The sequence below is a fragment of the Mus pahari genome, chromosome 5 (assembly GCF_900095145.1).
Source record: "Mus pahari chromosome 5, PAHARI_EIJ_v1.1, whole genome shotgun sequence".
Lineage (NCBI taxonomy): Eukaryota > Metazoa > Chordata > Mammalia > Rodentia > Muridae > Mus > Mus pahari.
This window is the reverse complement of record NC_034594.1, coordinates 49,884,235-49,911,988: the sequence shown is the minus strand read 5'-3', so window position 1 is coordinate 49,911,988 and position 27,754 is coordinate 49,884,235. Positions and strand designations below refer to the sequence as shown.

The following is a 27,754-nucleotide window of genomic DNA, read 5'->3' as shown; positions in this document are numbered from 1 at the left end:
TGTATGTGTATGTGCATGTGCGTGTGTGTGTGTGTATGTGTATGTGTGTGTTTGTATGTGTATGTGTGTGTTTGTATGTGCATGTGTGTGTGTGTGTTTTCAGAACTAGTTGTATCAGATTGTTCCAAGAATCCATTGTTAGGACTTTATAGATAGCTAGAGACAGAATTTTGGAGTTTCCCTGTCAGTTCAGACAGACAACCCAAGCTATCTATGAGTTATTACCAAAAAGAACAGAGTCTTCAGTACTATAGGGCTTCATAGCAAATACCTTTTCTATGCTTTCATAACATGCCCATTCCTTCCTGCAGGAATATGGAACATCCCCAATAATAGTCACATTCTTTTTTTTTTTTTTTTTTGGTTTTTCGAGACAGGGTTTCTCTGTATAGCCCTGGTTGTCCTGGAACTCACTTTGTAGACCAGGCTGGCCTCGAACTCAGAAATCTGCCTGCCTCTGCCTCCCGAGTGCTGGGATTAAAGGAGTGTGCCACCACGCCCGGCCTGTCACATTCTTTTTAATTTTACAAAAAATTTTTAAAATCTATTGTTAAAATTAACTTTAAAAATTAAAATGAAATGATCCCTAATGACTTAGTGCTTGGCCTACGGTTGATTGGATGGCACTTCTGGCCAGCAAATCCATGAATATTTGTGACTTCCCTTTCCCCATCAGCATTAGCCTCTGAGCAGAAGCCTCTTAGGAGTGTAGCTCCATGTTCCCACAAATTCTTTGGGAATCTTTCTTAGTGACTGTTGTAAAGTAGGCCAGCTTTGACCACCGTGTACCAGGCTTTTCCGGTTAACAGATACTGATGAATTGCACTGGCAGGTGAGGGGGGCTTGGGACAAGTGACTCTTTGATTAGTAAGCTGGCATCTGACATCTGCCACTTTGAGGAGGAACCAATGGCATCAAGGAAGAGCAGCCATTCGCTCTCCGCAGGCCATCTTCCATCCATAACTTTGGTCTTCTTTGTTACCACGATGTTGGCAGCCACTCCGGATGATTTATGGATGACTTGTGTGTCTCAGAGCCCTTTCTTCTTACGAGTACAGCTGTCCTCGTGGCGTGAAATCCTAAAGTTTTGCACCGAACTTTCATGCCAGCGTGTCCGGCTGTGATTCCTTCAGAAAGAACCCAACTCGGTCTGTTTCTGTGAAAAGTGAAATGACCAGTCTCCAAGTTGTATCAGCTTTTAGTGACAAGAATCACACCTTGAGTTTAAAAGGCTCCTAATTATTGTGATAGGCACATTTATTGCTAGTTGTGAGGCTTGCCAAATTATCTTTTAATAAGTCTACAGATAAGAGAATGTTCTAGAAACATAAAGACTTTCAATTGGGATGGCTGGTCACCAGGTGAGAAAAGCATGTTTAAATATATAATGTATTCTTTATTTCATGACCTCGATGTCGCCTTAGAAAATATAGCAGCATGTTTCTTGCTCATATTCAGATTGCAGTTGGAAGGGGGAGGGATTTTTTCTCTCCTGTCATTGTTGCTGTTTTATAGGCCAGGCCGCATAAGATTAAATAATTTAGTTATGTGTGTTCCAATTAGTCATGTTCAAGCATCCATAAGTAATTAAATCTCAAAATGCGAATAACACCCAGGCAGATAAAAAGAGCTTGCACGTCAGAATCACGCTGGGATTGATAAGCATCTCTGAAGTGTAGACATCAAAACTGACACAATAATTTCCTTAAACTGGGTGAGAAGTACAGTGAGAATTTCTGGAGTAAAATGAGTGAGTGTTGCTTCTTTTTAGAAAAATCAAAATGTGAGTTTGTTTTCAGTAAAAACAAGTCTTGCAATTAGGGGAAACTTTTTGTGGTAAATCTTTGCTTGATGAAATTTCTGTGCTTTGTCTCCCTCTTCCCATACCCTTAGAAACACAGATGGAATTTTCATTGCAGAGGGGATGGAGCCAAGGAGGAGGGATAGAAGAAGGTGAGGGAGAGGACAAAGTCAAGAGAAGTCACAGGCTTTTTCTCAGTGGTGATTAGCTTAAGGCCCACTGTTTAGACTGTTGGCAGGCAGGTGGCTGTCTCCATGGTAACAAGAGCAAGCAGAGTTATCAAATGTGATAAGTTGAAAAAAAAATCAGAAGGTAAAGTCTGCTACATTGGCTTATACAATAAATACCCAGTGCAATATTACTGTGGTTATTGTTCTTCCATACAGTATTAAGAGAGGTATATTAAAAATGATTTATTCTATAAAAACATTGGACTATAATGCTGTTAGTGGAACATTTATTTTATTAATTTTAAAATGGGGCATTAAATGTATAAGCTTTTTTGTTTTTGTTTTTGTTTTTGTTTTTGTTTTTGTTTTTGTTTTTCCAGACGGGGAGACAGGGTTACTCTGTGTAGCCCTGGCTGTCCTGGAACTTACTCTATAGACCAGGCTGGCCTTGAACTCAGAAATCCGCCTGCCTCTGCCTCACAAGTGCTGGGATTAAAGGTGTACGGCACCACTGCCCAGCGTGTATGTGCTTAATATTAATCATAAATTGTTAAAGCTGGAAGCTAGAATGTCCAGGTTCCCCCAGTGTTCCACTTGTACCAAATCTAGGATTACTGGGGGTTAAAGGGGTGTTGTGGACAATAGATTCTTTTGCATTTGTGCAAAAGCAGATATTTATCAGTTAGAATGTCTCCAGAGGAATGTCTTTGCCCTGGGGATATAACTGAGTCAGAAAAGAATATTAGCTGAGAAACTGACCTACAGCATCTCAGATACCTCAGTTCGTGGGCGTGCGACTGCCTTTTTGTTATATATACCAAGACTGACACAGGCTGTCTGTCCATTGATGTTAGGGTTGAGGAGGTTAACAGAAAAGGCAAAGGGCCTTCAAACTGTCACATTTAAATAATAAGAATATCTATTGTGTTTCTCTCACGAAACAGATGCAATAGTTATATTGTTCATCAAGACTTACTAAAAATATATAGACTTTTATTATTCCAATCCCTACTTGAAGTTAAACTATGTGTGGCTTTTTAACCAGGCTGAAATATTTATACCTAAGCAAATGTCAAGTTCATGCTGTAAAATAATAGAGGAGACACCATAAATTTTATGTCCTAGTCTAAGTCACTTTGATCTAGGGGAGTCAGTTAGATACCAGTTTCAAAGCTACAACTGTAATGTACATACAGAGGTGTGTGTGTGTATATGTTTATATATGTATGTACATATATTTGTGGATGTGTGGATGTGTGTTGCTAGGGGTTGAACTCAGGACCTCTGTACCTAAACAAGTGCTCAGTATTGATTTATTTATTTCCGGGGAGAAAGAGAGACAGAGAGAGAGAGAGAGAGAGAGACAGAGAAACAGAGAAAGGCACCAAGCAGGCACACATTGTGAAGGTCAGAAGACAACTTTCAAGAGTTGGTTCTCCTTATCATCTTCTAAGATCTGGTATGGAATCCAGGTCACCAGGTATTCAAGCAAGTACCTGTCTGATGAGCTGCCTCACTGGTCCTAGAAATGTATGTTTTTATGAGTAAGAGGGTCTTCTCTAACAACATCATTGTCTGTGTTGGGATGCCACTCTGAGAGCATAAAATCCAAGAGGAGCTGATACAAAAAGTCTTAGCAATCAAAGAGAATTCACATAAGGTATTCACATGCATAGTTCCATATAAGAGGAGACTCTTAGACATTTTATCATGATACAGAAGTAATCATTACTTGGGTATCAGCTGAAGAAGCATCTAACTCTCCCTTCCTCTTCCAGTACATGAAGATGATGGGCGTGAACTCCTGCAGCCATTTCTTTGCCTGGCTTATAGAGAGTATCGGGTTCTTACTGGTCACCATTGCGATCCTCATCATTATCCTCAAGTTTGGCAATATTCTTCCCAAGACAAATGGCTTCATTTTGTTCCTGTACTTCTCAGACTACAGCTTCTCAGTGATTGCCATGAGCTATCTAATCAGTGTCTTCTTCAACAACACCAACATTGCAGCTCTGATTGGAAGCCTCATCTATGTCATCGCCTTTTTTCCATTTATTGTTCTGGTTACAGTTGAGGATGAGTTGAGCTACGTTATTAAAGTATTCATGGTAAGTCCACTGGTTGGAGTGCACCCTTGTGTGACATACTTTCCTCCCTTAGTTCATGAATATCCTCAAGTTGAAAGTTCATTTATATAATTAAAACATAGTGTAATAGCAAAATATACTTAACTCTTCTAATGGCTTTTCTAATTGCTCTCTACTCTGAAAGGAAACCTCCCCCTCCCCCACCCCATAGCTTCTAGAACCATTAGGGACGCTGTTAGGCTCTGGTTCAGTTAAACATATTAACTGCCACGTTTTTAGAGCTCATCAAGAATTCTGACTTCTCTGGTTTGAATCCTTAAACATCTCAGAAATTCTTGTGTAAGAACCATTCTCATGTATAAAAAGCCAGCATCGTTTTCATGAGGAGCACACAGCCAGCAGGAACAGTGATGGAGGCATTGATAGCCTATACTCAAATGTGAATTCTTTTCTGCTTTTTCCTAACTTAGAAGTACTAAACTGAGAACTAAGATGACTGAATTTAATCTTCAGAAAGCAGGACATTTCTCGTTATAGTAAGGCTTTTCTGTTCATGGACATAGATCTTGATGAATTACCTGAATTCAACACTGACTGCTCTAGGTTTAAATAAAACTTAAATTTATAATTTGTAGTGATTATCAATATTCAACCAATAAATATTTTAGTATATTCTTACTTAAGACTGTATCACCTGAAATAAATTTAGGAATACTTTCAGGCCCTGATATCATTTAATTTGAATCTTCACACTCTATTACTCTGTAATTTCCTACCTTATGAATTTCTGAGCATAATTTAATAAGCTTAAACATATATTTTGGATTGTTAAAAGGCATGCTCCAAGTATTTCCTCTTTTTCTCTGTCTCTCTCTGTATGTCTCTGTCTCTCTCTCTCTCTCCTTGTAGAATTTTTTTCAAGGGACTTAAGTATTTTAAAATAGACTTAGAGAGTGAGGTCTATCTTTCCTATAAGCCTAATGGGTTGAGCATTTGGAGGCCTTCTGGGTGAGATCTGCTGAAATGATCACCACTGTTCATTTTCTTCCCAGAGCCTGCTATCCCCGACAGCATTCAGCTATGCAAGCCAATATATCGCACGCTATGAAGAACAAGGCGTTGGTACGTTCAATTCCTTTAGAGTAGGGTTTTATCTCTAAGTGTGCTGTGTGCCAAGGAAGAATAAACACCTGTGTTCAATTTCTAGGTCTTCAGTGGGAAAATATGTACAAATCCCCTGTTCAGGATGACACCACCTCATTTGGCTGGCTGTGTTGTCTAATCTTAGCCGACTCCTTCATTTATTTCTTTATTGCTTGGTATGTCAGGAATGTTTTTCCAGGTAGGAGCCTGCACAAATGCTTCTTGTGGTTGTCATCGCTGTAAGTCAGCTAATATGCATGTACTAATAGTTGGCTGGCCATACTAATCTCTGAAATGGTATAATAAAACCCTGAATTAGCCAAATTGTTCAGGTTAAATTTGTTGCTGTGTCTCTTGACTCACTGTCCCTTTAAAGACAAGTAAATTCAAAATTGTGGGATAGTATCAGGTCCAACTAGTCTTTGCAAGTAGAAGCAAAACCTATGTCTCTTAATTTTAGGGATAATGAAATGCATTCTACAACATAGACTGACCTCCCTCTTTGGATCTCAAGCAGTTATCCTTTCTAACACGTTTAGGTGTTTTTCCCACTAAGTGTTATTGATATGTGGGCATTTTCAGTGGATGGGTGAATAAGTTCTATGCTTTCATTTGCACAAAATGTTTATTTAAAAAGTGACTATCTTGAGACAAAGCATATCAATGCTGGTGTGGGTCTGGGGTAGGACCCAACGAATATGGAAAGGGATGGGACCCTGTGAGAATGCTGCGGGGATACAGAATTAGTTTAACACTGGACCGTGGTGGTGATGCTTGATTTTGTAAATGAACAAAAATTATTCAACTGTACTCTTAAAAATGAGCCAATTTATAACTGTAGTTGACTGACATTGCTTTTTAAAAGAGATGATATTTTTGGCGCTAGTTTGTAAACTGAACTCACCCTTTGAAGTTATATAGTATTCCACAAAATGAAATCATTTCCTGAACCATTCAGGGTTTCATTGTTTAGTTAGTAATCGCTCTTTTTAATGTATTCTCATCACAGGGACATACGGAATGGCGGCTCCATGGTATTTTCCCATCCTTCCTTCCTATTGGAAAGAGCGCTTTGGATGCACAGAGGTGAAGCATGAGAAAAGCAGTGTCCTAATGTTTACTAATATCATGATGCAGAACACCAACCCTTCTGCCAGTAAGACAAGTAGGTCAATAGCATGTACTATTATAACAGAAATGACACTAAAATTACATAACTAGTGGGTTTAGTTACATTTTTCCAAATGATAAAATTATCGTCCCTTTAGTCATGAGAGAGTATGTCTACACATATGTGTTTATATCCTTACGGGGACTGAATTGTGCCTTCTTCTGGGCTCATTATCTCAGTTGGTTAGCATATGCTGCTAATTAAGCCAAAACTGTAGATCCCTTTGTGGTCCAGTTAGACTCACGCAGAGAAAAATGTTGTTCCTTGCCCACAGTCCGCATCCCTTACTCTGGCCATCTGCTGCCAGTCATAGGAGTAACCAAGAAACAAAAACGGGTAATGTAGCATAACCCACAGCTGGTGTGAGAAAAAGAGTGCCTTAGTGACCTGGGGTGATGCTATTGTCTCTATAAAGATTCTCTGTACAAGTGGTGTCATGGTGATGCCTGAAAAAGGTAGATAGGAAAATTATCTGCATTCTGTAAGTCACAGATTCGAGAAAACTGTGATACTGTAAAACCACCACTTGGAAACATTTATTTCATAAATTGATAATATCCTTCCCAATCAGAGAACATACCTTCTGGGTTATCTTTTGAATATTTAAGATTGTTGTGGAGGGGAAAAAAGAGACTTTAAAATTATGATACTGCATTTGGGAACTGCTTGTTCCAACAGAGAAGACTGGTATAATAAACTCTAGAGAATGTGGTTTTGTAGTCCTGCTCATTCTGTAAGCAGGTCAGAAGGAAGCTAGAGAATGTAATAAATCAGTTGCTTCTTAACTCTTTAAACTTAAAGATCATATTTATATAATCTCCAGGTTTTAAAGGAAAGTCTAACACAGCTCTATTAATTCCTTAAGAGCTTACAACTCTTTTCTTGGTTGCTCTAGGTCCTGACTCTCCATTTCCCTCCAACATTGAACCTGAACCTAAAGATCTCCAAGTTGGAGTTGCCCTTCACGGGGTCACAAAGACCTATGGCTCAAAAACAGCTGTTGAGAACCTCAATCTGAACTTCTACGAAGGGCACATTACATCACTGTTGGGGCCAAATGGAGCTGGCAAAACCACAACAATGTATGTTATTTTTCAACTAAATGTCAAAGTAGGGTATTATTAATGAACAATAGCTTTTTATAAACTAAGGACTTAAAGAAGAAAGCAGAACAACTGTGACCTGTGGTTCACACGATTCAGCTTGTCCACGAATGAAATGAAATCTATCCCGGCGATTCCACACTGAGCTCTAAGTCCATCTTAGGCTAGCACGGGATAGGCTTATTTGCTGCATTTAGTTCTGGCTTAGCCTATGTGCCTTAAAATGTTTAATTCAGTATAATTTTGAGATGATAGTAAGTATTCTTGGCATGTCTTATATCAGTGGCTCTCCATCATCCTAATGCTATGACCTTTTTATACAGTTGTTTATGCTGTAGTGACTCCCCCCCGAACCATAAAATTATTTCATTGCTACTTCATAACTGTAATTTTGCTCCTGTTGTGAATCGTAATATAAATACTATATATGCAGGATATCTGGTATGCAACCCCCCCTCAAAGGGGTCGAGACCCACAGGTTGAGAATCACTGCCAAGCACAGCGCACTCTGTAGCACAGAGGTGCATGTTGAGACGGGAGCTGTTGGTAGGGCTCACCAGTACCATTCTGTTCAAGCCGCATGTGCTCTCTGACTCATCCCTGGTCTGGGATCTGTGCTGCTACAATGGTCAGTGTGTCCATCTTTATTTGTATTTCTACCCAGGCCAGGGATGAGTCTGAGTTTGCTCACCCTAGCCTGAACACAGAGCACCATCTGTCCTGCCTTGATTCGTGGAGAAACAAAGAACCATCAGCATCATACACGGTCAAGGTCAAAAGCAGCCCACGAGCTGCTCTGTCTCCCGCCTGACCGTCCTGTGTCACGATAAGGGGGGGACTGGGATCCTAGGATTCTTAGGTTATTTCATAGTTTGTGTGTTTGCCAGTGCAGATTTGCCATCAGTGTGAAGATGCTGTTAGACTCAAGCCCTTAAGGACATGTCTCACTTAGTCCACATTCTGTTTTTAATCATCTTGAGTAGGTTCAGTGACTGCTCAAATGCTGGCACCAATATATTTTTCTGAATACCTAGAGACAAATGAAGGTCATGATGAGAATAAACAGGCAGTCGCTTATTTATACGACCTGTTAAAAGCCATGGCTGGCGTTCTAGAATGGAACACTTATAAAGTACACTTTCCAATAGGAAATAAGAGGCTGGGAGAGAAAAGAGATAGAGAAGGTGTTTGATGAGGTTATAACTTCAGCTGAGAATGCCCTATTTTATCAGTCTATATGTAAACCTTTGAATATCAAAAAGAAACATGCTATTTGTATTTTAACGGATGTCATGAGGAAGTTACACACTATCTTGATTCATTATGTAGGACTATGAGAGACTGGTGAGAAATCTGGTCCTTCTCTAGACCGTTTGTGGATTATGCTCTGATGGGGAGGAGATGATTTCTAAATAACTTCCAACTGATTAATCACTTGAAAGGTGTTGAGAGTTTTCTAGGTAAAAGTATTTTGACCATTATATAGAGAATGGCTCTGTGGAGACCAAAAGAGATAAGGAGGATCAAGAAGCAGGTGTGCGGTGATGTGATGGCTGCTGCCCCCTGGTGGCACCACATGCCGATGGTACAACCAAAAGACAAAGATGCAAACATGACTTCTGACTTTTGTCTCCAAAGTAGCTAGACTAGAGGCGCATGCCATTGTGCCTGACTCAATATTGTTTTTAAATGGATTTGGTACATTAAAGTGACATTTTAATTTTTGAGCTCCATTTCAAAAAGAAAAAAATATTTTGAAGACTTTCGAAAGAAAGGAAGGAAGGAAGAGGGAAGGAGGGAGAGAGGAAGGAAGAAAGGAAGGAAGGATAAAGAAAGAAAAGGAAATATAGTTTTGTACAAACAGTATATTAATTTATCGGCAAATGATAGAGGCAAAAGCGTTTAGTATCATGGGCAGACCATAGTCAGTTCGAGGACCCTGTAAGGCATCTGATGAAGATGCAGCATTGTCTGTTGGATTCACAGCACACATCTGGGTGTAAGTGATAGGACCTTGTCCGGAGACATAAATTGGAGATTTGCCAGTATATAAATAGGATTCCAAGGAAACACAATAAGTTCAAGGCAAGAGTGTCCCTTCAACTGGAAAGCCCCTCAGCTTTAACACCATTACCACCACCACCACCACCACCACCACCACCACCACCACCATGTAGTGTTCACACAGCAGCATAAACAACTGGAAGCTTAAAAGTCAGTTTCACTTCTTTCATTTCTTCTTCTTCTTCTTCTTCTTTTTTTTTTTTTTTTTTGTTTGTTTGTTTTTCGAGACAGGGTTTCTCTGTATAGCCCTGGCTGTCCTGGAACTCACCTTGTAGACCAGGCTGGCCTTGAACTCAGAAATCCGCCTGCCCTTGCCTCCCGAGTGCAGGGATTAAAGGCGTGCGCTACCACGCCCGGCCTTTCATTTCTTCTTAATGCCTTTTTCTTTCACAGCTCGACTTCGCTTGAAGAGAGGCGTTGCAACCCCCCCTTTCCTTTGCCAGCTTATGAGTTAGGCTTAGTCTTGCTGTCTAGCTTGAGTGATTGGTCCATACCTAATTTCTCACATCCTCATTTCCAGCTCCATGCTGACTGGGCTGTTTGGTGCCACAGCGGGGACCATTTTTGTATATGGAAAAGATATCAAGACAGACCTGAATACTGTTCGGAAAAACATGGGGGTCTGCATGCAACATGACGTCTTGTTCAGCTACCTTACCACCAAGGAACACCTTCTCCTCTATGGCTCCATCAAAGTCCCTCACTGGACCAAAAAACAGCTCCATGAGGAGGTGAAAAGGTGAGTTAGTCCAAAAATAAGAACACGACTGGTTAAGCTCTCCCAAGGACATATACCATGTTGGGCAAGCTCTGGTAGCAATAACCATGGGAAGCATTTTGCTTTGCTTCCTACCTTTCTGATAACATATACATTTGGCATTATTATCCTCTCCAGACCATTATACACGCACTGTTCAACTCTGCTTTGGTGCCTTGTATGTTGCCCTGGATCTTTTGTTTTCATTTCTGCCTGGGCATGACATCTCACAGCCTCTTAAATGGACTTCTTGCTTTTACTCTCCCCAGTCATGGATTCTTATCAGCGAGCTGTCAGAGTGAGCATTGTCAGCTGCAAATCAGACCACATCATTCCTGCCTCCCCTTGAGTGGCTTTTGTCACACTTAGTATGACATCCCATAAAATCATTAGCAAGGCCTACCTGACCACACATGACATGACCTCCATCCCACATCTGATTACATTTTTTTCCCATTCTCCATGTACTCTGCTCTGTGAACACAAGCCTACTCACACACGTGACTATCCACAACTGACTTCTGCCACAAGTCCTTCTCTTTGTTTTTCTTAACTTACCATGTGCTTCCTGAGAGCCATTTGGAGACTCCTGGCCAAATGAACACTTTCCAGTCATTGCATCTGACTTTTTATTTTATTAATTGTGTGCTGATTACCACTTGTTATATTATAAATGTTCTTGAGATTATGCTTATCGTAGGATTTTCTTCACCTTCTGCACACACGTACAAACAATCTCTTTATGAAAAAAGATTTATTTCTATTCGTTGCTTTGTTCTATGACATAATCTGGCACAAAAAGTACAATGTTCTAAGCAAGTGGGCTATATACTCTCTTGTGGTTTTTCTTTTCTTTTTTCTTTTTTTTTTTTCATTAGATATTTTCTTCATTTACATTTCAAATCTTATCCCCTTTTCTAGTTTCCCCTCCGAAAATCCTTTATCTTCTCCCCCCTCCCCTTGCTCCCCAACCCACCCACTCTCGCTTTCTGGCCCTGGCATTCCCCTCCACTAGGGCATAGAACCTTCACAGGACCAAGGGCCTCTCCTCCCACTGATGACTGATTAGGCCATCCTCTGCTACATATGCAGCTAGAGCCACGAGTGCCTCTGTGTGTTTTCTTTGATTGGTGGTTCAGTCCCAGGGAGCTCTGGGGTTACTGATTAGTTCATACTGTATTAATTATTTTTATGACAATAATTAGATGACAAACTACAATAAATCATTTCATGTTTTCAGAACTGTATTGCACTTCATTGAAGATGTATTCACTGATTATGCACACATTAGCACCATTCACTATTTTTTTCTTGAAGGACTTTAAAAGACACTGGACTGTATAGTCATCGCCATAAGAGAGTTGGAACATTGTCGGGAGGAATGAAGAGGAAATTGTCCATATCCATAGCTCTCATTGGTGGATCGAGGGTAGTGATTCTGGATGAACCATCTACTGGAGTTGACCCATGTTCTCGCCGAAGTATATGGGATGTCATATCCAAGAACAAAACTGGTATGAATAACTTTCACAACTTCTCCATGTGACAGTCATAACTCTACCTTCAGGGCTCCCCAAAGTCAAGTTGAAGCTTTTCTGTATATAATCCTTCTAAATATCTGAGGTGAGATCATTTTTTCCTAAGATTTCTCGGTGAAATTTCTGGGTCAATTAGTTAATACATCTCCAGTACTCACTATGAGTTAAATTTATCCAGCCTTATTGGGAGCCTACCGGAGTCTGCCTAGAGAAGCATGGAGTCTAATTAGAGATATCAAACGTACACAAATAAAAATAAACCAAAAACACACCAAATAAGTGCTAACAGGATGTGAAGCAGAGAAGTAATCAGACTGGAGTAGATTAATCAGAGAGGAATATTCAAAAAGTCTTTCAAATTACCATTTTTTATAGTGAAGGAAGGAGAGAGAGCAAGAGGGAGAGGAGAGAGAGAGAGCACTGAAACCACAGAGGCAAAACTCTGGTGAATGAGAAGAAAGGAGCTGATGCCCACAGGAAATGAAGGACATTAGCTGTAAAGCTTGATGAGCACCTGCTTGCTGCTAAATTACATATCAGACCCCCTCCGATATATTTAATAGCAGTCTTCGGAATTTCCCTTTGATCGCTATGGAGGTTCACACACCTCAATTAACGCCACCCTTGTCCCAGAAACCCCAGGATTTGCTCTTGTTGATTCTGGTCTGTGGGGGGGGGGGGCCTTGAATTCTCATTTCTCATTCTCCATTGTTCTTGATTGTATTTTCAAGCAAGAACAATCATCCTGTCGACACACCACTTGGATGAGGCCGAAGTGCTGAGTGACCGCATCGCCTTCCTGGAACGCGGTGGGCTCCGGTGCTGTGGATCACCGTTTTACCTCAAGGAGGCTTTTGGGGATGGTTACCACCTCACACTCACCAAGAAGAAGGTTTGTATGAGAAAGCACACCGCAACGTGGGGTAATGACGTAAATGTTTCTATAAAGTGAAGACAGAGTCTCTCCAACCTAACTCATTGTTAAGATTCACCAGTGTGCAATCTTATGTGCTTCTTAAATCTCAGAAAGTGTGCTGTGTAAAAACCTCAGATTTATGCTCCCTTCTGAGAGCATCTGATGTAGTAGATCTGTTTTAGACCTCCAAAACGTACTAAGCTGCCGGTAATTTCCCACGTGGTGGCCACTGTACAAAATTATGTCCTTCTAAAGGATGAACAAAGGGAGTATGTCCTTCCTAGCTAGTGATGGAATGCTGTGGTCATCTCCCCAACCCCATGTTGCCACCGTGTCTGGCTGCATCTAGAGTGGGTCTTATGCATACTGTCCCTACCACTGTGAGTCCAGATGTGCAGCTGCCCTGTTGTGTCCCGAGAACAGTTTTCTTAGAGTCATCCACTACTACTGGCTCTTAAGATCTTTCTGCTCCTTCTTCCTTGAAATTCCCTTAGCAGTTTCATGGTAGGTATGACATATATATATATATATATATATATATATATATATATATATATATATATATATATATATCACTTATGGCTGAAATACTCCATAGTCTCTTTTTTGTTTTTTTTATTTTTTTATTATTATTTTCTTTATTTACATTTCAAATGCTATCCCAAAAGTTCCCTATACTCCCTCCGCCTCTGCTCCCCTACCCATCCACTCCCACTACTTAGCCCAGGCATTCCCTGGTGCTGGGTCATATAAAGTTTGCAAGACCAAGGGGCCTCTCTTCCCAGTGATGGCCAATTAGGCCATCTTCTGCTACATATTCATCTAGAGACACAAGCTCAGGGGGTACTGGTTAGTTCATATTGTTGTTCCACCTACAGGGTTGCAGCCCCCTTCAGGTCCTTGGGTACTTTCTCTAGCTCCTCCATTGGGGACCCTGTGTTCCATCCAATAGCTGGCTGTGAGCATCCACTTCAGTGTTTGCCAGGCACTGGCATAGCCTCACAAGAGGCTGCAATATCAGGGTCCCTTCAGCAGAATCTTGCTGGCATGTGCATTAGTATCTAGGTTTGGTGACTGATGATGGGATGGATTCCCAGATGGGGTAGTTTCTGGATAGTCCATCCTTTCATCTTAGCTCTAAATTTTGTCTCTGTACCTGTATCCTTTCATGAGGAAATACTCCATAGTCTCTTATTCTCTGCACAATGATCAAGTGATGGTACCTGAATTAGTTATCAACTGCTTCTTAGGTGAGACTTGTGACACGCACTGTTCTATGGGAATAGCAAGAAGACAATAGGACTCATTTTAATAAAGCTCTCTTCCTTAATAAGCCGTCTATTTCTACCTTATTGATTAACTGAAAAGGCATGGCTTTTTCTCCATTCCCCTCCTAGTGGCTGTTGGGATTTTCATCTAATCTATACTATATTTTCTTTTAAACCCTAGCAAAATTATCCTTGAGCTTCAAAAACAAAATAACCACAATTTATCATTCCATTTAGAAATTCATATATTAGAGGACATTGTGCTGACTGATGTACCCAATCATTATTCTAGGCACTGGGGCTGCATCAGTGAATTCGTAATATAAACTCCATGTTCTGGCTGCATGAACTTTGGGCTTGATGAAATGTGAAATTTCAGATGTTGTGCTCAATGTGTAAATTATTTAACACACTATCAATTAGTCAATGATAAATTACATAGAATATTTATTTCTATAAATGTAGACAGAAATAAAACAGGAGTGGAAAATGTCAGCTAAGCTGTGGGCTGGAGCTGGTGAGAGAATGTGGTGCGTTGGCTGCCTGGGTACAGAGACCTTGAGGGGCACACGTGCCACAGCATGGCATATGTGCAATAGCCACAGAGACTCAAAACCGCCACTGCATTAAAGCATGAGAGAAAAGGTGGGGGGTGGAAGGAGAATACAGTTGGGAGGAGTGTGGCTTCTAAGTCTCCACGTGGGACATGGGATGGCTGGAGGGATGGCATGTACTCTGACTCCGGAGAGCTTGTGTAACTTTCCCTTTTGTCCACAGAGTCCAAATCTAGACACAAATGCAATCTGTGACACAGTGGCCGTGACAGCAATGATCCAGTCGCACCTTCCTGAAGCCTACCTCAAGGAGGATATTGGGGGAGAGCTTGTATATGTGCTCCCTCCATTCAGCACTAAAGTCTCAGGAGCTTACCTGTCACTCCTGAGAGCACTGGACAAGGGCATGGGTAAACTTAACATTGGCTGCTACGGCATTTCAGACACCACTGTTGAAGAGGTAGGTAGACATCTCTTTACTGCTTGCCCCATTTACCCATGTATCTGTCTGTCCGTCTATCTATCTATCTATCTATCCATCCATCTACCTATGTATCTACTTATTGATTGATTGATTCATTCATTCATTATTTAATTATTTTTGAATTTAGAGTGCTGGAAATGGAACCCAGCACTGTGGACATAGGGGATCATCATGCCTCTAGACTTTGTCCCTCTCACACTCCTGTGTAGGTCCATGTTTGTGTACGTGTAGAGGTGCAGGTGGATGCAGGAGTTCACATGCACTTTTGTCCACATGTCTGAAGTAGTCATAGGACAACACCTAGAGCCATTTCTTTAGAGCTGTCCACTTTGCTTTTGGAAACAATGTTGCTCATTGGCCTGTACCGAAGCTTAGACCGGTTGGCCATTGAGCACCAAGGATCTGCCTATATTCACCTTCCCAGTGCCAAAGTTACAAGTGCACACTAGGAATCTGACTTTTGTATGTGGCATCTAGGAATGGGCCTCCAGTCACATGATACTGTACTGAGTGAGCTCTCTCCCTATTCCAGCTGCCCCCACCACTACTTTATGTATTGCTGCTCATATGACTTTCTCTACCCTTAGAAAAATATGTGCAGGTGTTTTTCTAATTAAAGGTAAATATTTTTAAGTAACTAGGTCACAGATTCACCAAAGCCTGAAATTCTCAGTACCATTCTAACAGAAGATTGATTTCTGAGAAGAAAATAGTTTTTCCAACACTTTTCATCCAAAACATGAGTGGCCATCTTTTATACATAAAAAATATTATATTCTCTTAATATCAGTTGGAAATAGTTGTCCTAATAAGTGAGATAATAACTCAAAATCAAAACCGAGGTCCTTAAGAGATGCATATCTTTTATGGTAATGAAGTAATCTGGCCTCTCTTTCTAGGTCTTCCTGAACTTGACAAAAGATTCTCAAAAAAGTAGTGATATGAGTCTGGAGCACTTAACACAGAGGAAAGTTGGGAACCCCAGTGCCAATGGTACCTTAACTCCTGACGACTTGTCCGTGAGCAGCAGCAACTTCACTGACAGAGACGGTACAAACCTTATGTGCAGGGTTTGCTTCATTTTCTGTAGACGACATAACTGGGGGAAAATAGACGTGCAGATGTTTAGTCCTTTTGTGGAATTCAACTTTAACATTTCTCTTTAAATGAGCAATCCCAATACACACAAGCATCCTTCAACACACAGAATATTCATTACAGAAGATCAAATTCTCATTTTCCAAAGGGAAGTGGCAGTGAAATCTTGGGAAACCTGGGGAATACCTTTGACAAGTGATGGGGACCGGGCTCTCTGTTCATCAGAAATGCTTCTCTGGATGTGACTTTCTGGGATTTCAGAGGCATGCTTCACAGGTGATGATTCTTCCTGCAATCAGGGCTGTGCAGGGATGGACACGTTTATTTAGTCAGGAGCCCCCTGTCATTAGGTTCATATATGTGGAACCAAAATCATCCAAAATAAAGTTGTGTTTTTTAAAAATCATCCCTTGCAGGGAAAGGTGAGGGCCAGCCTCTATCTTCCCAACTCTGATTCACTCTAGGGGGAAAATGCTTTGTTTCCAGTAAAGTCTATGATTTGATTAAGTTAGACCTGAAGGATACTATCTGTATTAAAATGCTTCGTCTTCAACTCTTCACACAGGAGAAGTTTGGAAAAAAAAATCACATTTTTGATGTAACATTGAGAGGTTAAGTTATTTTAGAAGCAACTTTTGTCATCACCTGGTCTCCTTCTGACAGTTAATTTCTACCCTGGAAACAGGATTTACTTAAGAAAGCACATAGTGAAATGATATATGAAATATGGAGTAGTCATTTCAACCGTTTGCTTAAAGTGGGAACCATCTCCAGGAACAGAACTTTTAATTAAACGTTTTTGCCTGTCTCGAAAACTCAGAAATGATCATCTCTGATCTTTGTGTAATTCTGGAACTAGAGTCTCATCTGTCCTCTGTCGAGTTTCTTGTTTATCATCTATTGGGGAATAAAACTGTGGAATCCGAGGAACTGGGGGCTTTGGTTGAAAATGGTCATCTGCTTCTATGTATTTGCCTCTGCCTTTTCCCCTATAATTTGAAATTATTCTTCATTTAGAATGTTCCCCTCATTGACTTTATCTTTGAGGCAGCCCATTTACTGCATTTTGACACACCTGTAAGTCATCCTCATGTAATTTCTCAAGGAACAGAAAAGCATACTAATTAACTCAAAATATTCAGTTCCTTGTACAATTCCCCGTTGCAGAGATATGAGTTTGCATTTAAACGTGTTCTCTCTGTTTAATTGGAATTCATTTTAAATTAAGCAGCTTTGTATTTTTTTTTCCTTATCAGCTAAATGGAGATCATGATTTTTGAGCTGCATGGTTTGTGATGGAGAATTTTAATCGCACACAGCATTGACAGATAACCGTTGTCCTATCACATGTAAAAAAGTGTGGTGGCAGGTCTCTGACGAGAATGCTATATTTGAAGCTACTTCTGGGGGAAGCAGTTGAATGGTTAGCCTTGAGAGCCCCACTGAACAGCAACAGTCACCATGGCTTCCATGGGTCTCAAAGGCAATGGAGACTTTCTTAAGCCTTGGAGAGCATTTCAGAGAGAGGAAGCATAGTAGATAAGTTTTCAGTGCTTCCTGTATGGAAACTGAATGTGGAGTCTCGAAAGGCCATAATCATTTCTAATTTCCAAAGACAGTGTATGAATATGTGGTTGAATTAGAATTATGTCTCGGAGAAGCTTTCCTTTCACATTCCTTTCACTTCGAGTGAGTTCATTGGATTTCGTATCCGACACTGAAACATCGAAACTCATAGCCTGTGCTAGGAACCAGCTCTTAAACTGGGCTGACGTTTTATTGAAATTATTTGAATTCAATCTTGATGAGACCAGTTTCTATATAATAAAAATTAGTAATTACATATTGGGTCTGCATTGAGACATTGGAATTGGGAACAGGGCTCATTTACAAAGTTCAGAATCCTTAATTTTTCCTAGTAAACTTACTATATGTATGTATGTATTATAACTGGTGCTAGTGAATCACGATTTTCATAGCGCTCTTAAATCCAGCTATATATGAAGCACATTTTGGGTATCTGCTATTTAGAGCAATACTAGAAATGGATTTCAGTCTGAATATAGGAAACAAAAGCTTCTGCCATCCATGCAACGTGATACCATGCACCTGCAGTTTGTGAAGTCAATTAGGACTTGATTTACAGAGGTTTCCTGGAACCGCATTAAATCTCTTGTCCTTACTCAGACAAAGTCCTGACAAGAAGCGAGAAGCTGGATGGCTTTGGGCTCTTACTGAAGAAGATAATGGCTATTCTCATCAAGAGGTTCCACCACACCCGCCGGAACTGGAAAGGTCTCATTGCTCAGGTCGTTCTCCCCATCGTCTTTGTAGCCACGGCCATGGGCCTTGGCACACTGAGAGATTCCAGCAACAGTTACCCAGAGATCATGATCTCTCCATCCATTTACGGCACCTCTGAACAGACAGCCTTCTACTCGTGAGTTACTTTCTGACAAGATCATTTCTACAATGATTCCAGGGTCAGTGGAAATAAAATAAAGAATTTGGGAGCTACCACGCTGAATTCTGCTAAAGAAATGCTACTTCTGCACCTAACAACTTAAGTGGATCTACATGTATCTACAAATAAAGTCAAAGTGATGTTTACTCTTAGTGGGTAGACTTAGACCACATATGATGGCTAAATTCATGTCATAGGTGAACATCAGGGCAGCACAGCCTGAATCTTCCATAGATTTGTACACCTATAGGGTGGGTATACCTCAGGGCCACCATTCACATCCAGCATATGGGTAGGCCTGGAGTTGACACCCCAAGAAAAAGGAAGGAGACAGGTGGAGGCAGAGAAATAGGAGTGGAAGGAGGAAATGGAAAAGCAGTCATGTAGATAGCAGAATTCATATCTTAGGGTTATTAGCAAACATGGATTTACTGACGAGTCCCTGTTGCTTGATATTGCAGGAATTTTGATCCAAGCACCAGTGGTCTGGTCTCGGCTCTCTGGAATTTCCCTGGCATTGACAATGTGTGTTTGAATACTAGCGACTCGTAAGTTCTTCTTTCTTCTTCTCAGCATCCTAGTTTGCACAAGTGTGTGTAGGAATGCATAAAGTGTCTGTGCACAACTTTGCTGGAAAAGGATAATCTCTTGATAGAAAGTCTGTATCTAATAGCTTTTTACCTCTTTTGTCTTACTCTTTCCTTGATAGTACTATATATAATAATGAACATTAGATTCCTTACATTTTTCTCACCTCTTGTATTGTTACATTTTACAATCACAACATTAGAATTATATTGTTAATCCAGTTTTATTGATTTTAAAGATTTGTTTGTTGTTTATTTTATGTGTATGCGTGAGTGCCTGCTTGTAAATGCACCACATGCACACCTTGTGGCCATAGAGACCAGAAGAGAGTATTGGATCCCTTGGAACTGGAGTTTCAAGTGGTTATGAGCTACCAATGTGGATGCTGGGAACCAAATCAGGTCATCTGAAAGATCAGCAAGTTCTCTTAACTACTGAGCCCTGGTGAAGAAAGTAGGGGCCATAGGCACTAATGTATATGTCCTAGGAAATATATATATAGCATAGCTTGTTTAAACTTTCTAGAGAGCACATAACATGCATTAACCTGACTCTAGTGCATTAGTGGAGAGGATGAGAAGCATGGAAATGAACAAAGAGAGCACCCAGCCTCATCCTGCCACAGTGAGAAAATTCACTGAGCTTTGGTTTAACTTTCTTTAGTCAACTGATACTACCCTGAAATTCCCATTCCCCACTAAATGCCAAACAAAACAACCAGAGCAATGCACAATCAGCTTATGAAATCTCACACCCTGGTCTACACATCTAAATGTAATACCAACTACTTATTTATAAGCTGAGAACATGCATAAGCACATATGCACGCATCTCACTTCAATATCTTTTTTCTTTCCAGGCAGTGTTTAAAGAAAGACGATCTGGGAAAGTGGAACACAAGTGGAGAAGCTATTGACAACTTTGGTGTTTGTTCCTGTACAGACAACGTCCAGGTAAAAGAGAATACAGTTCCAGTAAAGTAGGAAAAGAAAAAAAAAAAAGAAAGAAGAGAATAAATAACAAAACTTGAAAGGTCTATCCAGGTTACCAGTCAGTATAACTTCATTTTATGGAAGCTAGTAGCTCAAAAGATATGGGCCTGGGCACTCAAAAAAAAAATATTGATGTTGAACTTCAGGTCACTGTTTCAAATCTGACTCAAGACAAGTTTCCAGAGGTAGAAGATGGTCTTTGTGCAAAGCGACTGAGAATGAATCATTGGTTTCAATTCTGTTCTAGCTGGGAAGCTCAGTTTCACAGCACAAAAGTGACCATAACTGTCATTATTTGAAAATGTAGTGAACATGTCGCCCAGACAGTTAGCTGGGAAGTCAGTCACCTGTAAGTCTAGAAAGGAATTCCATGGGTTACCAGGCAACATCAACATTTATTTCCTGAAAATATTAAAATTTATCCCATAATTATTTTATCTTTATCTTAGGCGTGCAGATCTTTGTTTTCTAAGTTATCCCTAAACTCTTAATACAGCAAAGCCAACTGGGAAAGCTCAAGATTTCCGTTTGTGTCACTACATATGTATCACACACAGCCCATGTATCAAAGCCAGCATCCTAGAGGAGAGAACATTTCAAAATTTCTAAATAAATTTTCTTTTTATTGAGGAAAAGTCACTATTGGGTTTCTAAGGATCACCAACTTCTTCTCTCATGCAGGAAGTCTAGAAATGTCACAGAGCTGTACTCTGATCTCACTACATATTTTACAGTAAAAACATTTCCAGTGAATACATCCCATTTTGGAGTTCCCACGCAAGATAGTTATTAACTATAAGAACAAGGATCCAAAAAAAAAAAAAAGATTTTTTTTCAATTTTTAAATGTTAGTCTAACCTACCACTTAGAGTTTTTACTCCCTCGTCTAAGTTAACAACAACAACAACAATCCCTCATTATTTTGTGTGCTAGCTAAATAAATAAATAAATGGCTAAAGCCACATCTACGATCTTTTGGGGGTGGTAGCAATTTGCAGGAAGTATGAGAAGGAGGCTTTTGAACTGATGGGCTTCTGTCATCTTCTTCTTATGAAATTTTTTAAATTAGATATTTTCTTTATTAACATTTCAAATGTTATACCCTTTCCTCGTTTCCCCTCCGAAAACCCCCTATCTGATCCCTCCTCCCTCTGCTCACCAACCCACCAACTCTTGCTTCCCTGTCCTGGCATTCTCCTACACTGGGACATTGAACCTTCACAGGAACAAGGGCTTCTCCTCCCATTGATGTACAACAAGGCCATCCTCTGCTACATATGTGGCTGGAGCCATGGGTCCCTCGGTGTGTACTCTTTGGTTGGTGGTTTAGTCTCAGGGAGGTCTGGGGGTACTGGTTGGTTCATATTGTTGTTTCTCCTATGGGCCTGCAAGCTCCTTCAGCTCCTTGGGTACTTTCTCTGGTTCCTCCATTGAAGACCCTGTGCTCAGTCTAATGGATGGTTGTGAGCATCTACTTCTGGATTTGTCAGACACTGGCAGAGCCTTTCAGAAGACAACTATATCAGGTTCCTGTCAGCAAGCACTCGTTGGCATCCACAATAGTATCTGGGTTTCGTGGTTGTATATGGGATGGATCCCCAGGTGGGACAGTCTCTGGATGGTCTTTCCTTCAGTTTCTGCTCCACACTTTGTCTCTGTATATCCTCCCATGGGTATTTTGTTCCCCTTCTAAGAAGGATCAAAGTATCCACACTTTGGTCTTCCTTCTTCTTGAGCTTCATGTGGTCTGTGAATTGTATCTTGGGTATTCCAAGCTTCTGGGCTAATATCTACTTATCAGTGAGTGCATACCATGTGTGTTCTTTTGTGATTGGGTTACCTCACTCAGGATGATATTTTCTAGTTCCATCTATTTGCCTAAGAATTTCATGAATTCATTGTTTTTAATAGCTGAGTAGTACTCCATTGTGTAAATGTACCACATTTTCTGTATCCATTCCTCTGTTGAGGGACATCTGGGTTCTTTCTAGCTTCTGGCTATTATAAATAAGGTTCCTATAAACATAGCAGAGCATGTATCCTTATTACATGTTGGAGCATCTTCTGTAACTTTTTATAATTTAATGAAAATGAAGCCACGTCATACCCAAACTTATGGGACACAATGAAAGCAGTGCTAAGAGGAAAACTCATAGCTCTGAATGCCTCCAAAAAGAGACTGTAGAGGAGCATACATTAGCAGCTTGATAGCACATCTGAAGGCTCTAGTACAAAAGAAGCAAATACACCTAAGAGGAGTAGACCTCAGGAAATAATCAAACCCAGGGCTGAAATCAACCAAGTAGAAACAAAAAGAACTATACAAAGAATCAAAGAAATTAGGATCTGGTTCTTTGAGAAAATTAACAAGATAGATAAACCCTAGCCAGAAGGCACAGAGACAGCATCCAAGTTAAAATCAGAAAAGAAAAGGGAGACATAACAGAAACTAAGGAAATCCAAAAATCATCAGATCCTACTACAAAAACCTATACTCAAGAAAACTGGAAAATTTGGATGAAATGGACAATTTTCTAGATAGACACCAGTTACCAAAATTAGATAAGGATCAGATAAATGATCTAAACAGTCACATATCCCCTAAAGAAATAGAAGCAATCATTAATAGTCTTCCCAACCAAAAATAGCCCAGGGTTTAATGCAGAGTTTTATCAGACCTTCAAAGAAGACCTAATACCAGTACTCTTCAAACTATTCCACAAAATAGAAACAGAAGGAACACTACCCAATTAGATACTTAAATCACACAAAGATCCAACAAAGAAAGAGACAAAGAAAGAGAAATTTCCCTTATGAATATTGATACAAAAATACTCAATAAAATTTTTGCAAACCGAATCCAAGAACACATCAAAACTATCATCCATCATGATCAAGTAGGCTTCATCCCAGGGATGCAGGGATGGTTTAATATAAGGAAATCCATCAATGTAATCAACTTTATAAACAAACTCAAAGATAAAAACCACATGATCATTTCATTAGATGCTAAGAAAGCATTTGACAAAATCCAACACTCCTTTCTGATAAAAGTCTTGGAAAGATCAGAAATTCAAGGCCCATACCTAAACATAATAAAAGCAATATACAGCAAACCAGTAGCCAACATCAAACTAAATGGAGAGAAACTTGAAGCAATCTTACTAAAATCAGGGACTAGATAAGGCTGCCCACTCTCTCCCTACCTATACAATATAGCACTCAGAAATCCTAGTCAGAGCAATTAGAAAACAAAAAGAGCTCAAAGGGATACAAGTTGGAAAGGAAGAAGTGAAATTGTCACTAATTGCAGATGATATGATAGTATACTTACGTGACCCCAAAAATTCCACCAGAGAACTCCTACAGCTGATATAACTTCAGCAAAGTGGCCAAAATAAATCAGTAGCCTTCCTCTACTCAAAGGATAAACAGGCTGAGAAAAAAAATTAGGGAAACGACATCCTTCTGACGTCTTCTAGGTTACTAATTATGTGGGTTTGTCCAGTTTGTCAAAATCCATCAAGCAGTGCCTTTATAATGCCTGTGGTGTTTTTATATGTTTGATTTAAAAAAAAAAAAAGCTTCAGTGCTGCACTGACTACCTGGAGACCACTTCTGAGTAATTGAGAAGCCAATGCCATTCTGAAACGTGATTTTTAGGCAGATGCCGCTGGATGGTCAGTGATATTCACTCTTGGCCTTCCAGAGCCGTCTGTAGACACATCTCACGTGTTCTGTGCACCCCTAACTCTGAGCCCGGGTGTGAGTGAGTGATGGAAGGAAGAGGTTCATTGTGCTAGACTTTCCCCAGGATAAGTATCATGGCAATGAACTTCAGGATCCAAAGAGAGCTAGGTTGTTACTCTTATGAGTGTAAAAAGTAAGTGTGTGAACATGAACCTTTGAAGTTGGGTGGAGTGAACACCTGTAATCTTTGTACAAACAAGAAGATTATAAGTTCAGTGGAATCCTCAGCTACATAGTAAGTTTGAGGCCAGGCTGGGCTAAAAACCCTGTCTTAAAATTCCAAATAATAAACGATAAATAAATAAAAACATAAGCTCTAAATGAAGTCTGTTCAGGCAAACACAAAAACTCTCATTACTATATGTGTTACTTCCTGTAACCCTAAAATTTGTTCTTAAATATTAAATACGCATATACATGTAACTAACATTTAAGAATCTCTATGTAAATCAATATATTAGTGAAATTCTTACTCCTAGGTTAGGTAGCAAAAAAAAAAGTACTGTGAACTTTCAACTCACTGCTGTTGTTTTGAAGAGTTTTCTCTCATAACAGTGGTTTTGATTTGAGGGAGATCCCTTTCAGATTCCCTGTAAATTCTTAAGGTACTCGAAATGTTTCTGTTTTCTAATATTCTCCCCCAAAAGCCTACCTCATCAGAACACTGTGGAATGCTGTATCTGTTAACTCCGTTTAGCTTTGGGTGAGTCCTAAACACATGTAGTTGCTCTATGTAAGTGATGATAGTTCTAATTTCTAGGCAAATAGACAAGTTGTCTTCTTGCCCAAACCTCCTGTGAATCAAAGGGCAGTCTGATCACACCTCATCCCTTACAGTAATGGGCAACTCAGGACACACTGACATTGTCTGTGTAACTTACACAGGACAGGCAGGAAGAACTCAACTTGATCATTTTATTTTCTAGGAATGCCCCAAATTCAACTATTCTCCACCCCATAGAAGAACTTACTCTTCCCAAGTTATTTATAACCTTACTGGAAAACACATGGAAAATTATCTGATATCAACCGCAAATCATTTTGTACAGAAAAGGTAAAAGCTTTTGTTTGTAACATATTTAATTGATTTCCAGGTTTTAGGGTAACAGACTTGCAAATTTGAAACCGTATAAGTAATAGTTGCAAATTCTTTTTTTAACTTATTTTATTAGATATTTTCTTCATTTACATTTCAAATGCTGTCCTGAGTGTCCCCTATACCCTGCCCCCACCCTGCTCCCCTGCCCACCCACTCCCACCTCTTGGCCCTGGTGTTCCCCTGTATGGGGCATATAAAGTTTGCAAGACCCAGGGGCATCTCTTCCCAACGCAAATTCTTTATATAGTGAACTTGATCATTGCTTCGATTTTATTGATTGATTATTGATCTGATCATTGATATGGTAACATAGATGCTTTAGTACTGTGCTCTATATACATAGCCCTACATTTAGAAATTTAAGCAATGACTCTAAAATAAGATTAATTTGAGCAAACTGAAAACCACTAGCTTTTTAAGGTCTTTAAATGTATTGTTGAATATGTACTTTTTTTTTTCTCAAAGCAACAGACAAGTTATTGACTGGATTGGATCTACTTAGAGTTTCAAAGCATGAATTTTTTGTGATAGGCTGAGTTACAAAAAATAATCTCTCAAAATGTAGATTGTGTCTGTGAGTCCTCTGCCTCTCTTTCATTCCTCAATGTATATAAATTCTTCACATTCACTGTGAGATATTGTTGTTACAGATAAGTTAAAGAAGAAAAAAGCATGTCTTTCTACTCATCCATAGCCACTATTAATATTTTCATATTTTTCATTTCTAATTACAGATATACAAGTAAAAATTTCCATAGACATGGGTTTGGGTGGAAACAAATGTTTTCTATATTCAGAGATGTCAGGTGTTCCACAGAGTCAAATAATTTATGATAAAGTAAATTTATTATAAAAGAAAAGGATTTATTATGAAAAAACTAGTCTAAAAATCCACATTTTTAAGAAGCAATGGTATCATTCATGTGTTGAATTATATCTCTACACCATCTCATCTAAGATGAGGTTATTGTAGAATAAATTGCACTGTCCTATTATTTAAGTTGAATCTAATTTGGTAAATATCTAAGTTAGTCTATTCTGGAAATTATTACTTGAACTTTAAAGTCAATTTTTAAAGAAGACCATAAACTTTCATGTCAAACTCACATTCAGGCATCTTAGAAGAGGGAAAAGAAGTAGAGCCAATCAAAAAATCTAGGAAATTTTTATTTAGAAGAGAAATTAAGTAAATTGAAAAAAGATAATAAGTTAGGTCATTCTGGTATCAATTACCTGAATAGAATGTTAAAGTGTTCTAATGTTTAATTTTGAGATGGGAAGGGGAAACACTTAGATTATATCATTCTTTTTCAGAATGCTCACTGCGTATGTGTAACTGTTTAATGTGATGTGTCAGTAAAATTATTACTTAGGCAGGAACTTAGGCTCGGGCTGACTTGGAGCTCACAGCAGCTCTCCTGCCTCAGTTTCTCGAGTGTTAAGATGACAGGCATGAGCCACCATCCCAGACAGTACATTTGTTCATGAGATACTTGCCTTTAGTAATGATATACACTTGAGTTTAAATATGATAAAAGGATCAATAGAAAAATATCAGGTTGTATTTATCTACTTCTGGATGTATTTATTTCATTATGCATTCTGGGCGGAAAAGAAAAATAAACTCCTACTTAAATATTTTAGATCAACTTAGGAAGATTTTACCCAGTAAAACAAATATCAATTTTGTTGCTCTATGTAGATATGGAGGTTGGAGTTTTGGGCTGAAATTGACTAACGACCTTCGTTTTGATGTGACAGCTGTCCCTGACAATAGAACTCTTGCTAAGGTAAATTTGGGACTTTCTTCTGGGAGGTCATATAAATAGCGATATGGAGTTTGTATATGTAAACACTCTCATGTGAGAAACACAAAACACACAAAATCAATTCTGCATGGCGCATACATGTGCTCTAAGGAGGCACATGTACACAAGAGCAAGAACACACACAAAAACTGTACACAATGGTGCTTCTTGTAGTAATCAGAAATGTAGCTCTAAACACCCATCTGCAGGAGAACTTCAGCTCATGTTCACTCACTCACTCACTCACTCACTCATTCATTCACTTGTTCACTCACTCATTCATTCACTTACTCATAGAACTTTCAGCAGTGGAATTAATCTCTGTTAAGTATTCATCACTGTTAAGTATTAATTTATTCATTCATTCACTTATTCATTCACTCATTCATTCACTTACTCATAGAACTTTCAGCAGTGGAATTAATCTCTGGTGCATCACTGTTAAGTAATCATTCATTCATTCACTTATTCATTCATTCATCACTCATTCATTCACTTACTCATGGACCTTTCAGCAGTGGAAATCATCTCCTCCTGCGCATCACTGATGAGGAAAGAGAAATACAGACAGTAGCACTGGAGCCCGTGCTTTATGAAAGCATAAAGAGTAGGGGACTCTCAATCACACGGTCAAGGAAAGGGGTGGCTCAGTGCACTGGATCAGTACGGAGCTCAGCATCTGGGTGGTTGTTCTCTCTGTGTGGTGGATTAATGTGTGCAATTCCTGTGATTCTTTTTGTCTCACAATGTCTTTATTTTTCCTGCACTTTCTTCATGTCTGTATCACAACTTCTTAGAGAATGGGAATGTGGGCTCTTAGCCTCACTTCTCACCAAACCTGGAAGAGTAACAAACCTAATAGAGATAAATAAGCCCACTGGTTTCTTCTTCTTCTTCTT

General features: G+C 39.5%; 1 protein-coding gene across 2 annotated transcripts in view; it reads left to right on the top strand.

The window, feature by feature from the left end:
- Positions 1-27,754, top strand: part of Abca12 (ATP binding cassette subfamily A member 12) — a 172,620-nt gene that overhangs the window by 119,968 nt on the left and 24,898 nt on the right. The window contains exons 24-38 of one of the 2 annotated variants that reach the window (XM_021198109.1): positions 3,750-4,079; positions 5,111-5,180; positions 5,266-5,400; positions 6,211-6,366; positions 7,268-7,454; positions 10,060-10,278; positions 11,614-11,810; positions 12,566-12,726; positions 14,796-15,032; positions 15,956-16,106; positions 18,342-18,594; positions 19,080-19,166; positions 20,066-20,159; positions 24,875-25,002; positions 26,750-26,837. In XM_021198109.1, coding sequence (XP_021053768.1) covers positions 3,750-4,079; positions 5,111-5,180; positions 5,266-5,400; positions 6,211-6,366; positions 7,268-7,454; positions 10,060-10,278; positions 11,614-11,810; positions 12,566-12,726; positions 14,796-15,032; positions 15,956-16,106; positions 18,342-18,594; positions 19,080-19,166; positions 20,066-20,159; positions 24,875-25,002; positions 26,750-26,837 — 2,493 coding nt within the window. The remainder of the gene's footprint in view (positions 1-3,749; positions 4,080-5,110; positions 5,181-5,265; positions 5,401-6,210; positions 6,367-7,267; positions 7,455-10,059; positions 10,279-11,613; positions 11,811-12,565; positions 12,727-14,795; positions 15,033-15,955; positions 16,107-18,341; positions 18,595-19,079; positions 19,167-20,065; positions 20,160-24,874; positions 25,003-26,749; positions 26,838-27,754) is intronic. The other variant, XM_021198110.2, reaches the window with a different exon arrangement.